This window comes from Erythrolamprus reginae, chromosome 7 (assembly GCF_031021105.1).
Source record: "Erythrolamprus reginae isolate rEryReg1 chromosome 7, rEryReg1.hap1, whole genome shotgun sequence".
Taxonomy (NCBI): Eukaryota; Metazoa; Chordata; class Lepidosauria; order Squamata; family Dipsadidae; genus Erythrolamprus; species Erythrolamprus reginae.
In genome coordinates, this window is record NC_091956.1 from 34,536,609 (window position 1) to 34,550,366 (window position 13,758).

The 13,758-nt window shown below is 38.1% G+C and overlaps 1 protein-coding gene across 4 annotated transcripts in view; it reads left to right on the plus strand.

Moving 5' to 3' along the window:
* The window catches only part of MAP9 (microtubule associated protein 9), a 116,791-nt gene that overhangs the window by 90,015 nt on the left and 13,018 nt on the right, over positions 1 to 13,758 (plus strand). For all 4 annotated transcript variants that reach the window (XM_070757315.1, XM_070757313.1, XM_070757314.1 and 1 more), the window contains one exon: positions 586 to 684. In XM_070757315.1, the coding sequence (XP_070613416.1) occupies positions 586 to 684 (99 nt within the window). The remainder of the gene's footprint in view (positions 1 to 585; positions 685 to 13,758) is intronic.

A 13,758-nucleotide genomic window follows, 5' to 3' on the forward strand; every position in this document is an offset into this window, starting at 1 on the left:
ATATGCACTTTTATTAAAGTCAGACTAATATGCCATGTTTGTTTCTTTAACTACACATGGAACATTTGTGATAAATCTAATTCTCTAAGGATATGTTTTTGTAAAAGATTTTGTAAAATATGTTTTGTAATATTTTGTAAAAAATATTAATAGCAATTGCAAATAAAAATAAAACTATGTATTTATAATTAGCACTAAATTGATATTTTTCCTGTACTAGAGATTTGTTTTGATAGAAGAAAGTGTTAGCAAAAACTAATGAATAAGAACAAAAGTAGTTTTTGCATAGATCATTATTTTAATGTGAAACTATAACAAAATCCGTAGGGCCTTAGAATTACACGAAAATGCTGAATTTATTTCAACTCCACTTTGTCCCACTTTACTAAAATACAAAAGAGCTCTCACGAGATAAAGTTAAGAGATAAGTGTACAGAAATAGGGATGAGTGTCTTTGTCATTTTGTAAAGAAAGCTAAGGTAATGTCAAAAATGTCTAATATTTGTTAAATAAACAAATATCAAAAATTAGCATTTATCCATGCATTGTGCTAATAACTATCATGCTCTACTTTACTTTCAACAGGAAAAGAAAGAGATGGATGAAAATATGCACAAAAAACAAAAAAAACTTCAGGTTATTATTGAGGATGAAACTCCACCTCCATGGAGTCCACCTGGCAAGGTTGTGTCCCCAAGAAGCTATTGAAATGCCCAGGGCCATGAGGGAAGTTGAACTTTTTGCCATCACTCAATCATTATTGCGTAACAACTGGTTTTAACACGAATTGAATTGGCTCTTGCATTTTTAAAAATGTGAATGGTGATTTGGATTGTCAGTATACATACACTACATTAGAAATGAGTGCTTCTTTATACATAAGATTAATTGACAAACCTATTTGTGTGAATAGGGCGAATTGGTTCACAGGGCTAATGCTTCCAGTTTGGGAATTTGCAAATTATTACCTGTATAGGAATCCTGGAAATTGGATTGTCACACACTTGGAGGGCTCCAAGTTGGAGAATGGAGTTGAAGAGTATACTTGTTGAAATGTAAATAGAGCAGAAACTACCATTAAGCTGATGCTGACACAAAGAAGAATAGCCAACTCAAGAAAAAAGAAATTAATTAGCATTTTACTTCTATTATCATTTGAGAATATTTCCAATCACAAAAGAATCAAGCATTTCAGAAGCCTGCTTTGTTATGCTAAGCTTTGCAATATTTAAAATTTTGTTTAAACACTGGCAGATAATGGTATGTTGTTTAAGTAATATTCTAAATAATTTAATTCTCTCTAAAATTTCCTATTTCAGGGGTACTATGCAAAAACATTTGTGGTACTCTTGACAGCATCAAAGTAAAAATTCTTTTTTCCCAAAAAGGTTTTTTATTTTTCTCCACAATAAAACATGCTCATAACATGTTTTTAACTTTTGCTACCTCCTTTTCTAATTTTGTCATCCAGATAGACAAATTATTTTCCAATTGAATTTACCACTAATGTTTCCTTCACCTGCTAAATAATATATCTCTAACTTCTTAAATCTAAGCAGTCATGTCTCCTTCTCATCCTTATTTACTTTCCTAATAACTAAAAACCCTTATCGAATAAAATGTCCATATTATATTTAATACTCAACATCAAATTATAGATTCTTTATATATAATTTCTAATTAGTAACCTCTCTAATAGGGAAGACAAATTCCAAAATTCACAATAATTTCCTTCAATTTCATCATAGTTTATCTTCCTCCTTGTGTTACACTATATATACAATAATTCTAAATTTAATCTAAATCCAATTAATAATCATTAAAATTACATAAATTTATGTACCTTGTAACATTTACTGTACTTTAATTGTAGTTGCGCTTCCATCCGCCGTTTTGTACGGCAAGTACAAGGGAACTCCAGCCACTGAAAGATTTTGCCCTTGTGGCTCACGAGAGGTGGAGACTGAGGGACACATGCTCCTGAGATGCTCCTTTTACACTGACATTAGGAGAAAGCATATTCTACCACTTATTGAGGGATATCCTGGCCGCTTGGACGTTGCCTATCTCCCGTGGTTGCTTGGGGATGAGCAGGCCAGGATTACGGCACAGGTGGCCAGATTCTGCGCGGCAGCAGCGGGGATTCGTCGCAAATGTGTGCCTTCATAGCGAGATATGTACATCTCTTGTACAGTTACAATGGGTCAATCTTGGTTGCTCAGCCAAAAGTCATGTTTCCTGTTCTTTTTCCTTTTAATTATGATTAATATTATATTGATGGTCTTTGACCGTAAATTTATATAATCGTAGTTAATCTTTCTTCTACTAACATGTAAATATTTACAAATTTTAAACTTAGTCAATTAATCAGGTTTATATCAGTTTATATCCCATTAATATATTCCATTCATTTTGTTTATATTTCTTCCTCAAATTTCATATAAATTGGTTTATATTAAATAATTTATGATACCTATAATAATACTAAAAAGAAGAGCAAAAAAAAGATTATTGTGTAATTCCAATCACCCATTTTCTTTAAACTTCCATTCTCTTTTTCTAAACTCCCTCAATTTCTTTCCTGCCATTTTGCACCCTAATTTCTTTCCCTTTTCTTTTTTCTCCTTCTCTTTATGTATACTCTTCCTGTTCTTCTCAACCTCTCCCCACTATTTCCCTTTTCCTTTTTAATTTGCCATATCCAGTATCTCTGCCCATACCCTATCTTTTTCTTATCACTGTTCATCCCAGTGTAATCATAATATAAAATGTGACCATTAGCCTGTCCATTTTCAAAGTCTTCTTTCCTTTTGTCTCTATAATCCTCTACTTCTTCTCCTCCACATCACTAATCAACCCAATATAATCAGCATAAGAAGTAATATGTCCATTAATCTATCAATTTCCAAGATCTTCATTCCTTTTATCTCCATGATTGTCTGTAGTTTCGTCCATCTGGTCATCTTTCTTTGATTTTTCATCTCCAGCTCTTTGCTTTGTATCTGCCATCATAATTTCAAAGTCTTTATTGTTATCCTTATTATAATAATTGTTAGTAACCTCCTTTTTATTGAGAACTTTCTGTATTTTCTTCCTGATTCCATCTTCAAATTCCTTAAAGTCTCTCCTTAAGTCTTCACAATAGTGTAAAATCCTCAAATTTACTCGCCTCCATGTTGTCAATATCAAGCCTTTATAATAAATCCAGCTGTCTAAGAATGTCTCTCCAACAACCTAATTATTTTCATCTGTGCCAAGTGCAGTAACTATTTGGTATTTAATGTAACCTTTTTAAAGTTCATTCGAAGTTCAGTCAGCCAGCAGATGAGAATCCTTTCTTAATATTGACTAAGATAAACTCTCGCTTCAAGGTCAACAGCTGAGTAAATAACTACTGATGATCAGTTAATATGAAACTTTTCACCAGCAGGTGGCACTCTTACTCAGTCCCATAGGTCTTCTGCTTTTATTCAATGTCTTTGTATATTTTAAAAATGGTAAAAATCAATATAAATTGAATCCAATACTTTCTTAATCCATAGTTAATTCAAAGGTTCTCAGAATTGTCTAGTGTTGGGTTTTAGTTACAGCCTTCTGAGTTATTTAGAAATCCCAAACATTTTGATGTATTTATCCCTTAAGCTTAAAAAAAGTCCCAAATTTTTTCCCCAGCAAAGCGACACACTAGTTTAAGCAGTTTAATACAGAGATCATCGTGTACTGACAACAACACCAATTCCAACACATATCTGGCCAAGGTAATCGCCACTAAGAAGGCTACCTTACATGTAAGATGATGTAAAGATAACTCTGAGCAGTTCGTACAGAGCCTCCATCAGAGACCTTCGGTAGGTCCCAGGTCAGATATCGATGGATGACCATTGCTGACCACACTGGACCAGTGACATCACCAGCAGGCCATTTGCGGTACACATGGACCGGACCATACTGGTAGGAACCCACCCCCAGGTGAAGGATTCTAGTAGAGGGACACGATTTACAGAGAACCTGTGGTGTTCCAGTGCTTGGACAGGCAGCTGCAAGTCTACGCAAGCCGTCTTGAGGGAAGATGATTAATCAATATATCATCTAAATAGCACTGGAGGCATACAGGGATGGTACTGAAAGCTGAGGCTTATCGCCAACAATTTTGTATACTTTGGGGGCCAAAGACAATACAAAGGACATAACCTTGTATGGGTAATGTGTTCCAATGAACTGGAATCTGAGATACTTCCTGTAGTGCAGAGAAATAGCTATATGTAAGTATGCCTCTGTCAAATTGCTCTCCCGAACATTCATCCACCAATATAGGTGACAATGAGTGCATTTTGAACCTCTTGTATATAATATAGCGGTTCAACGCTTTCGGTACTACAAATAAAATGGAATACAATCCTTGTCCGCATTGATCTTCAGGGATGGTCTCAATGGCATGGATATTCAGCAAGTGCTGAATAGCTCTCACCATGAGAATCCTCCGGGATGGAACATGAGACAGCGGAGAAAGAAGTTCAGTGGGATGGAGAGGGACTCCAGGAAGAGAGCCGATCTAATCATCTTAGAACCCAAGTGCCCGAAGAGGACTCGTCCAATCGGTCCACAAAATAGGCCAGCCCATCCCTGATGGGATGCTCGTGGGTGCACTTACTGGGGACATTGGGCCAAACAACCTCCTCCCCTTCAAAAGGGCCATCGAGATCTGGAGGGTCAGCCCCTCTCAGATATATCTTGTTGGAGCTGTGCAATAAGATTGTCACCTGGAATAATGGGATGGAAGTCTGAGCACCTGGTGACCGCTGGAAGGATCTTCCTGTAATTCCTTGTTTCGGTAAGTAACGGTTCCAAGCAGCTGCCAAAAAGGTGTTCCCTTTCATATCATGCTGTGGCTAACTTCCATTTGTGGCGGGCATCTGCTGGCCAGTTCTTAAGCCACAGAAGCCTACAGGCAATCATCAATATCCCCAGAGATCTCGATGCAAAATTGGCCACATTCAGAATTGCATCCACTATGATCTGGGCTGCTGTGATCAACTTGTTGATGTCTTGGCAGGTATGTCCTTTCTTTTCATACAACTGCTGGAGCCAGATCAAGGAAGCTCTTGCAAAGAAGGATGCTGTTGTTGAGGCGTGGATAGCCCATCTGGTGGTCCTCTGGATGGGGGGGGGGCTCTGCTGGATCCCCCGGTACGGTGGTAGCTACGTGCAGAGCCACAATGGACGCATCCACAGTTGGGACCTGAAGGATTTTGGACAGGTCTATAGCCCCATTGTAGAGGTATTTCTCTGCCACAAATGGGTTGGATCCCAAGCCTGTCGCAGACCATTGATGAACAATAAGGTCCATGAACATCTTCGGAGATGGAATCACCTCCTGCAATGCTGTATGTTCGAAGAACAATGGGTCAGTCTTATTGTGTGACTGAATCTTGTTAGCTCTGAGGGAGATGGGATTAGACCCACCACCAACTGGGCCTTGTGAAGTAGAGGCCGGAACAAATGAATGGGAAAAAGACCAACACATAACAACTGTTCCAGTGGGACCTCGTCGTCCTTGGAGAGTTCCAACACTGAACCCCCTTCATAAGTTGCAGGTCGAAGAGGCTCTTCCTTTTCCTCCACTAACTCCTCCCACTGAAAGTGATCCAAGTCCAGATCCCTAGCCAGGGTGAAATCTGTCTCAACCTCAAATTGCTGATGATCCTTCTGACAACAGAGAGCTGACGAATGCCACTTGCCCTGCTGGCAGGTCTTTTGGATGCCCACCACGGTGCCCTGCTGGATGGCCTTGCTACCAAGGCTTTCATATCATCTGGAAGAGCTAGCTTAGCCTCCTGATTGGTTTGGAGACTGTCTGCCATTGGCGTGAAGGTGGCCTCCGGGGCTGCACATTTTGGAATGGGCTAAGTTGAGGCCACTTCAGAGAGGGGAGGAAATCTGCCCCGGGCCTCCACAGCTGACAGTCTGAACTTGGGACAATCGAGTCTAACATAGCCGAATCTGAAAAGGTCGAGTAAGGGAAGGAGAAGCCATAGGTTTATGTTTCACTACTGCCTTTTTGCCCAATTTGTCAATGGACCTATGGCAGTGTTTTTCAGCTGCTTTAATGACACTTGAGCCCTTGGAAGAATGAGGCTTTTTGGTAGGTTGTTTGTGAGCCCTATCTATAGCTTCTGGCTCAAGGACTTCCTGATACCCCCCTAGGCCTCTCTGGGGGTCTGTGATGAAGAAACAGCTGATTCCATCTTTGGAGCAAAACTGATATAAAGTTAAGGGCCCCAATAGTGACTGCCCAGGACTGCTAATCAATGCCTTGCCCAAGGGGTGTGGCTGGTGTACTGTATATTCAGGCAGGTATCTTAATTTCTAATTCTGTATAGTGTCTCTTGCTGCTATGCCCTTGGGGCATGGCAATGCCTGCTGTTGATGCCGTGCCCTAGGGATTTGATACGCTGCTGACCTGGGAGCGTGCCCACTCCACTGGGATGGTCAGCAGCCCCTTGTACCAATATAAATCCTTTCTGTATAAATTATTATTAATACTGTTGTACCTCTACTTAGGAACTTAATTCATTCTGTGGCCAGGTTCTTAAGTAGAACAGTTTGTAAGTAGAAGCAATTTTTCCCATGGGAATCAATGTAAAAGCAAATAATGTGTGCAAACCCATTAGGAAAGAAATAAAAGCTCGGAATTTGGATGGGGGGAGGAGGAGGACAGTCACTGTGGAAGGAAGAAGGTGAAGGGAGAGTTATCCAAAAAATCCAAAACTTTAAGACTTAAAAAAAAAAAGGCGGCCAGGAGGAACACACGCTTCCCATACACTTGGCGCAACTGCCTCCCATATAGTGCACCAGAGAGAGAAACCCAGGCAGGCAGGAGGGGGGAACCTCCTACTCCTTTGACTGAAAGGCGGCGGCTGCTACCTGCTTCCTCTTCCTTCCCATGCTGAAGAGCTCACCTCTACTCTCGCTCGCTCGCTCACTTTGTAGCCGGTGCCTTTCCTTCACTGTGGTGACTCCTCGGTTTGGCTGAAACAGAGTTGATCCGGCCGGGGTGAAGTGTCCCCTTTTGCCTTTCCACGCCAGATGCTCTGGGCGGCAACCTCGCACTAGATGTGTGGGAGGCAGTGCGAGGCAGTCACCACAGCAAAGTGGTTTATTCCCTCTCCAAGCGCCCAGAGAAAGGAAAATGTTCCATTCACTCTGGGCTGCCTAGAGCAAAGGGAGCGGTTTTTTTTCTCGGGATGCTGGCAGAGGTTTATTCCCTCTCCGAGCACCCAGAGAATGGAAAATGCTTTGTTCACTCTGGACTGCCAAAGCCTCCTTAAGCGCCACCGAAAGGCTCCTCTGGCAGCCCAGAAAAGCCCAACATGTCCGGGATTAAAGGGGGAATGGCCCCCTATTGTGGCGCTCTCAAATTTCCTGGGAAATTTTTCCAGGCTCGGGTTCTTAAGTAGAAAATGGTTCTTAAGAAGAGGCAAAAAAATCTTGAACACCCTGTTCTTATCTTTATTTATTTATTTATTGGATTTGTATGCTGCCGCTCTCCGGAGACTCGGGGCGGCTAACAGCAATAATAAAACCGCATATAATAATAATCCAATACTAAAAACAATTAAAAACCCATTATTATAAAAACCAAACATACATACAGACATACCATGCATAAAATTGTAAAGGCCTAGAGGGAAGGAGTATCTCAATTCCCCCATGCTTGCCGGCAGAGGTGGGTTTTAAGTAGCTTACGAAAGGCAAGGAGGGTGGGGGCAATTCTAATCTCTGGGGGGAGTTGGTTCCAGAGGGCCGGGGCCACCATAGAGAAGGCTCTTCCCCTGGGTCCCGCCAAGCGGCATTGTTTAAGTGACGGGACCTGGAGAAGACCCACTGTGTGGGACCTAACTGGTCGCTGGGATTCGTGCAGCAGAAGGCAGTCCCAGAGATAATCTGGTCCGGCCTTTATAGGTCATAACCAACACTTTGAATTGTGACCGGAAACTGATCGGCAACCAATGCAGACTGCGGAGTGTTGGTGTAACATCTTGAAAAGTTCTTTAGTAGAAGCGTTCTTAAGTAGAGGTACCACTATATTAATATTAATATTTTTGTTTAACTGAATGTCCAGTATCTTTTTGATCAACTATAGGCCTCAAAATTATCTATCAAGGTCCCCAAGCTTCTTGCTAAGCAAGCCAGGGTGTTCCTAGGCCACAATGAATTATATTGCCATTAACAGTATGAGTATACAGTCTGTAGTGTTCTGAGAAGGCCAAGATTGCAAGCAATGGCCACCAACACCTCGTGGGCTGAGGAAGGGGGGGGAGGGAGGAGCTGGAGAGCCGGTTTTAGAAGTTATTGAGTTAAGTGACCAAAACAACCCAATTTTGACCATAATTATGATAAATGGGGAATTAGTGGAGATTTGTCACAAAGGCTTGGTAAATTAAGGCGGCATACAAATCCAATTAAATAAACAATAAAAACAAATACTTTTAATCTTCATCTCTATGGACCCCATTTAACAAGCTAAACCAAATTGAACAAACTTTAATTATCTTAGTCAAACTTGTTTAAATCACTTTAATATTGTTAATTTACTTAAAATTTTTATCAAAATTCATGAATCTAGTACTACTAAATAAATAAAAAAATAACTACTGAAATAAATAAACTATTATAAAATATTCTAAATTCAACCTTTTTCAAAAAAAACCCTTTTCCTTGTCTATGTTTAATGTCTTTCTCTCCCATCTTTTTATATCGCTCTTTTTTATTTTTACTTTCTTCTTCTTCCTCCCTTTTCTCTTCTTTAAATAGAAAGTCCTCTTTAAAGATCCCCTCTGCAAATTTCCTCTTTAATTCCTTTAGTTTTAGAATTAGCAAAATCTGATATCCTTGCTCACCTTTTCCTTTAACAGTGCTTATTCACCCCAGATGTCTCTTGTTCCACCTCAGCATGTAACCACACACCATCATCAAAATATGTAATATATCACAGTTTAATTCATCCTTAATCCCAAAATTAGTTTTGTTTCTACATCCAATAATTTTCTCTTTATATAGTTTAAGTCTGTCTTGTTCTCCTGCATCTTCTACTACCACTTCATGTTCTCCTGCATCTTTTGCTCATCAAGCCCATTGTAACAATTATCAATGTCCTCTTTGCCATCTCCAATTTGTAATCCACTTCCAATGTTAATCATTAGTCTCATTTCATGATGGAAACCTTTAATGTCCTCTCGAATCTCCATACGAATCTCATCTAACAAATCTGTTATTTCTTTTAGTTCCTCCACCTTCTACATAAAAGATGGGTAATATGGTCCAGCTGCTTTAAAAAAGCAGCCTACAAAAAAGTCAACAAAGTACTCTCCAGTGTTCTTTATGTCTAAAACAGTCGTCCCCCCCTTTTTGCCAAAGCAATAGCAGGTTTATTTAATCCAGATAGCACATTTCATGAAGGTCGAATCTAGGTAAACAAAAAACTCCAACTCGAGGACTTTCTCACGCATACAGTCTCCTCCACTAGATGGCAACCATATTGTCCTTAAATCTCTTCTTACTTTAAAAAAAAAATGTTTCAGGTTTGAAGCCAAGTAATATAAAAATAAATAAAAAAGTTTTACACATCCACCAATCTTCTTCCAAAATAGGTTTTAGTCATTAGCTTTTACTTCATTCAATACAAAATTAGTAAGTGTAGTGTCCATTTAGCCACTCTCCCCAATTTCTCAAACTTTTTTCAAATAATCCACAAATAAAAAGATTGGGGGGAAATTTCTCCTTCCAGCATCAGTGCTCCACAGTCAATTCTCCTCCGCCACGACCACCAGCACAAAAACTTACATTCCCTTTTCTTTTCTGGTTGACTTCCAATTCTTCAAACAACTTTTTCCAGTACGCAGTCTCCTCTGCTAATGGCGGCCAACCGCCTTCACATTGTGGAGGCTCCAGGTCTGGTCGCCATGGGGTATGCTGACCCCAAAATGGGACCAAACCAAGTCCCCTTCTTCCCCCTCCCCCTTCCAAAGAGGTTCTGGGCCGATTCAAAATGAATTGGCACCCCCAAACAGCGGGGATTCAGCATCACAGGAGCTAAAGAAATGCCACACCGCTGAGGCGTTGACCACGCCCCTCTCCAAATATTGGTTTTTGATGCCTTTCTTCTGCTCCCTGAGAGCCCTCGGGGAATCAGTGAAAAGGGTATTTGGAATCAACGCTAGGCAGAAGTCTCTATCATTCCACAGCAAGAGCAGCTGCCCGTGCTGAACTTGTCTCCCAATAAGCCCTGACTTATGATTGGAAGACTAAATACTTGCTCTTTTTCACCAATATTCACCAGATCAGAGGAGTTAATAGCACAAATAGTACTATGCTGAGTGATGGAGAAAATAGCACAGCAACAATAATGTCAGGAGAAGCTTTGACAGGCTCAGTCCAGTCACAAGCAGGCAGGATAAATCCATGCATGACTGCTATATCCACCAGGAGGGAGAGAAAATAAATACTTTGATTTAAATTTGAACCCAGTAAAATTAAACAAGTTGGTTTTACTCAAAATGGTTATTTACTAAGATTCAGTATGCCTTTTTATACCAATGGTTATATCGTATATAATTGTCAGTTTTAAAGAAAACAAACAATACCCAAAAAGTAAGAATTATAGCTATTGCTGTTACCTGTCTAGCTATTGTTTATGCAAGTATATCAAAAGGTAATTCTAGGAGCTTCTTTTCAAAAACACAGTGCTCTATCCAAATGGCTTGTTACCTTAAAGAGATGAGAGAACATCAGCTGGTTAGATATAGAAAGAGATTATGATTCTGTTCGGGTCGTATGTGACCCGAAGCCAAGTTTGAGTCCCCTGTAAAACATTTTCCCTGCATATCTGAAACTTGAAATTTCATGTAGTTTCATCATTTCAGGGGTTCTCTCTATGAGAATTTTTTTTGGGGGGTGGGGGGCTTAGTTTTTGCTGGGCAAAAAAAGTTACAAATCTTATGTTCCTGGGTCACCCTGACCCGGACCGAAAACTCTTCATTTGCAGTGCTTATGTTTGGTCTTTTTGAAAGCTTTTTTCACTTGGAAAGTAGTCTGAACATTTCTGCACACAATGATATGAAAATTGAAATGAAAAAAGTAAATCTTATTGGTTTATTTTGCGGATATAATGCACGCCCCCCCCCGTTTTTGTGAAAAAATTTTCAATTTATGGATAGTTTTGCTTGCAAAATGCATTCTATTTTACTAAAGTTGGTGTGGGATTGGTAGCTTGAACATTTCTGAATATAAGAAAAATATAAAGGAACTGAAAAAAATGATTCTTATTGGTTTTTTAACATCAGAAATAAGGCCTCCCCCCCCCCTTGGCTGCTTGCAACCATTTTCACTTTTTATTTTTTTATGCTCCAAATCCGAAATATTCTTTAAAATCTTAGGCATTCATTTACTCAATTTAACAATGCTGATCATCAAAAAATATTTTTGGGGTGGTGGCTAATTGTTTTCTGGGCAAAAAAAAATCATAACTTTGAATCTGTTTCTGTTCGTATGTGACCGGACCAAAAATATTTGATCTTTTTGAAAACTTTTTCAACTGGAAAACTAGTTTGAACATTTATGAACATAATGATATGAAAATTGAACTGGAAAAATTGAGACTTATATTTTTATTTTGATCAAAAAGCCCCTCCCCCCATCCTTTTTTAATTTCGTGTCAATTTCTATTTTTTAAGGCTACAAATCCCTAAGGAATTTTCCCCCAAAAGGTTTGATATACTAAATTGAACATTTCTGAATATAAGAAAAATATAAATGAACTGAAAAAAATGGTTCTTATTGGTTTATTTTTGCCACAAAAGGGCCACCCCCCCTCGGCCTTGCTGTGTGCCATTATTGTCACTGTTTATACATATTTGTCTAGAAATATTTGGAATATCCTTTTGAAAATCAACCACATTGTAGCCAGAGAACTAATTTTATGAAACAAATCCATTTTACTAAAAAAAAGTATGTAAGTTTGAAATTAACAGCATAATTTTTATATAAATTGAAATAATTGAGGCATACTTTATGTGCAAAATAAACCAATATGCATCAATTTTTCCAGTTCAATTTTCATATCATTATGTTCAGAAATGTTCAAGCTACCAATCCCACACCAACTTTAGTAAAATAGAATGTATTTTGCTAGCAAAACTATCCATAAAGTGAAGACTATTTAAAAAAAACGGGGGGGGCGTGCATTTCATCAACAAAATAAACCAATATGCATCAATTTTTCCAGTTCAATTTTCATATCATTATGTTCAGAAATGTTCAAGCTACCAATCCCATACCAACTTTAGTAAAATAGAATGCATTTTGCAAGCAAAACTATCCATAAATTGAAAATTTTTTCACAAAAACAGGGGGGGCGTGCATTATATCCGCAAAATAAACCAATAAGATTTACTTTTTTCATTTCAATTTTCATATCATTGTGTGCAGAAATGTTCAGACTACTTTCCAAGTGAAAAAAGCTTTCAAAAAGACCAAACATAAGCACTGCAAATGAAGAGTTTTCGGTCCGGGTCAGGGTGACCCGGGAACATAAGATTTGTTACTTTTCTTAAACAGAACAGCAGGGTTAAATAGTTTGCACATCATTTGCCATAATTTAGATATGATTTCTAATATTAAGTCAACTTAAAGAAATTTTTGACAGGCTTCCGATTTTTTTCTTTTTCTTCATTCTCATTTTTAATTCTTTATTCATTGATCTGTACTACCATCTGTCAGAAATGGTGTAGGGTCTCTTGCTTGAGTGAGGGGCTGGACTAGATGACCTACAAGATTCCTTTCAACTCCGTTAATTTGTTAAACCTGTTAAATCTCTTGCTTTTCTTCTACAGCAAGCTTTAGTTTTTCATAGTGACTATCATCTTTTGGGACTGGACTTAAAAGTTCAACACAACTTTTTGCATTGATATTTGTTAATTTTTTTTTGCCGCTCATCTTACTACAGTGCAAGTGGGTGGCTTAGGAGACTTTGAGAGTTTATAGCCATGTTTACATAGATCATAGCAAAGTCTAAAGCTGTAATATTTTTTAGCTTTACATTTAGATAATTTTTTCTTATTTAAAAGGCAGATTTAGAAATTGCATTATTCAGGCATTAAAAAAATAGCAAAATTATGCAGTCTACAACACCAATTTACAACAGCCAGGAAATAATAATTATTGTAAAAAGTAAAAAATAATGCTGCAGTTTGCTTTTTTATTACAAGAACAGTTTAGACAATTAAATGGTTACTTCTGAAATTATTTGAATTGGACCATGAATTTTTATTGCACAGAAGGATTTTTTTGTGTTCTTGTGTTATATTTGATTTATTTCAACAAAATATTATTTTTCTTTTAGATCTTTTAAAATGTTTATTGCTTGTGGTATTTTGACCTGAAAATATGTGTACGTAATAAACTATTTTTCTATAAGTATTGCTCTTTTTTAAATTACAAACACTATAACTGATATAAGCATGAAATTACAAGATTCTTACACTTATTAATAGGCAGTCTTGGTGAACAATTGTTCATTGATCTACAAAGTCAAGCAATTTAGCAATTAGTCAAAAAAAGAAATGATTAGGAATGTTTCAGAAAGTCAGTGATAGTTATATATGTTAAAGTCCACAAAATTAAAATACATTTTCAGACATACATTGCAAGTTTTTTTATTGTTAGAAATACTGTAATGCTAATTATTGTATAGGTTATGTA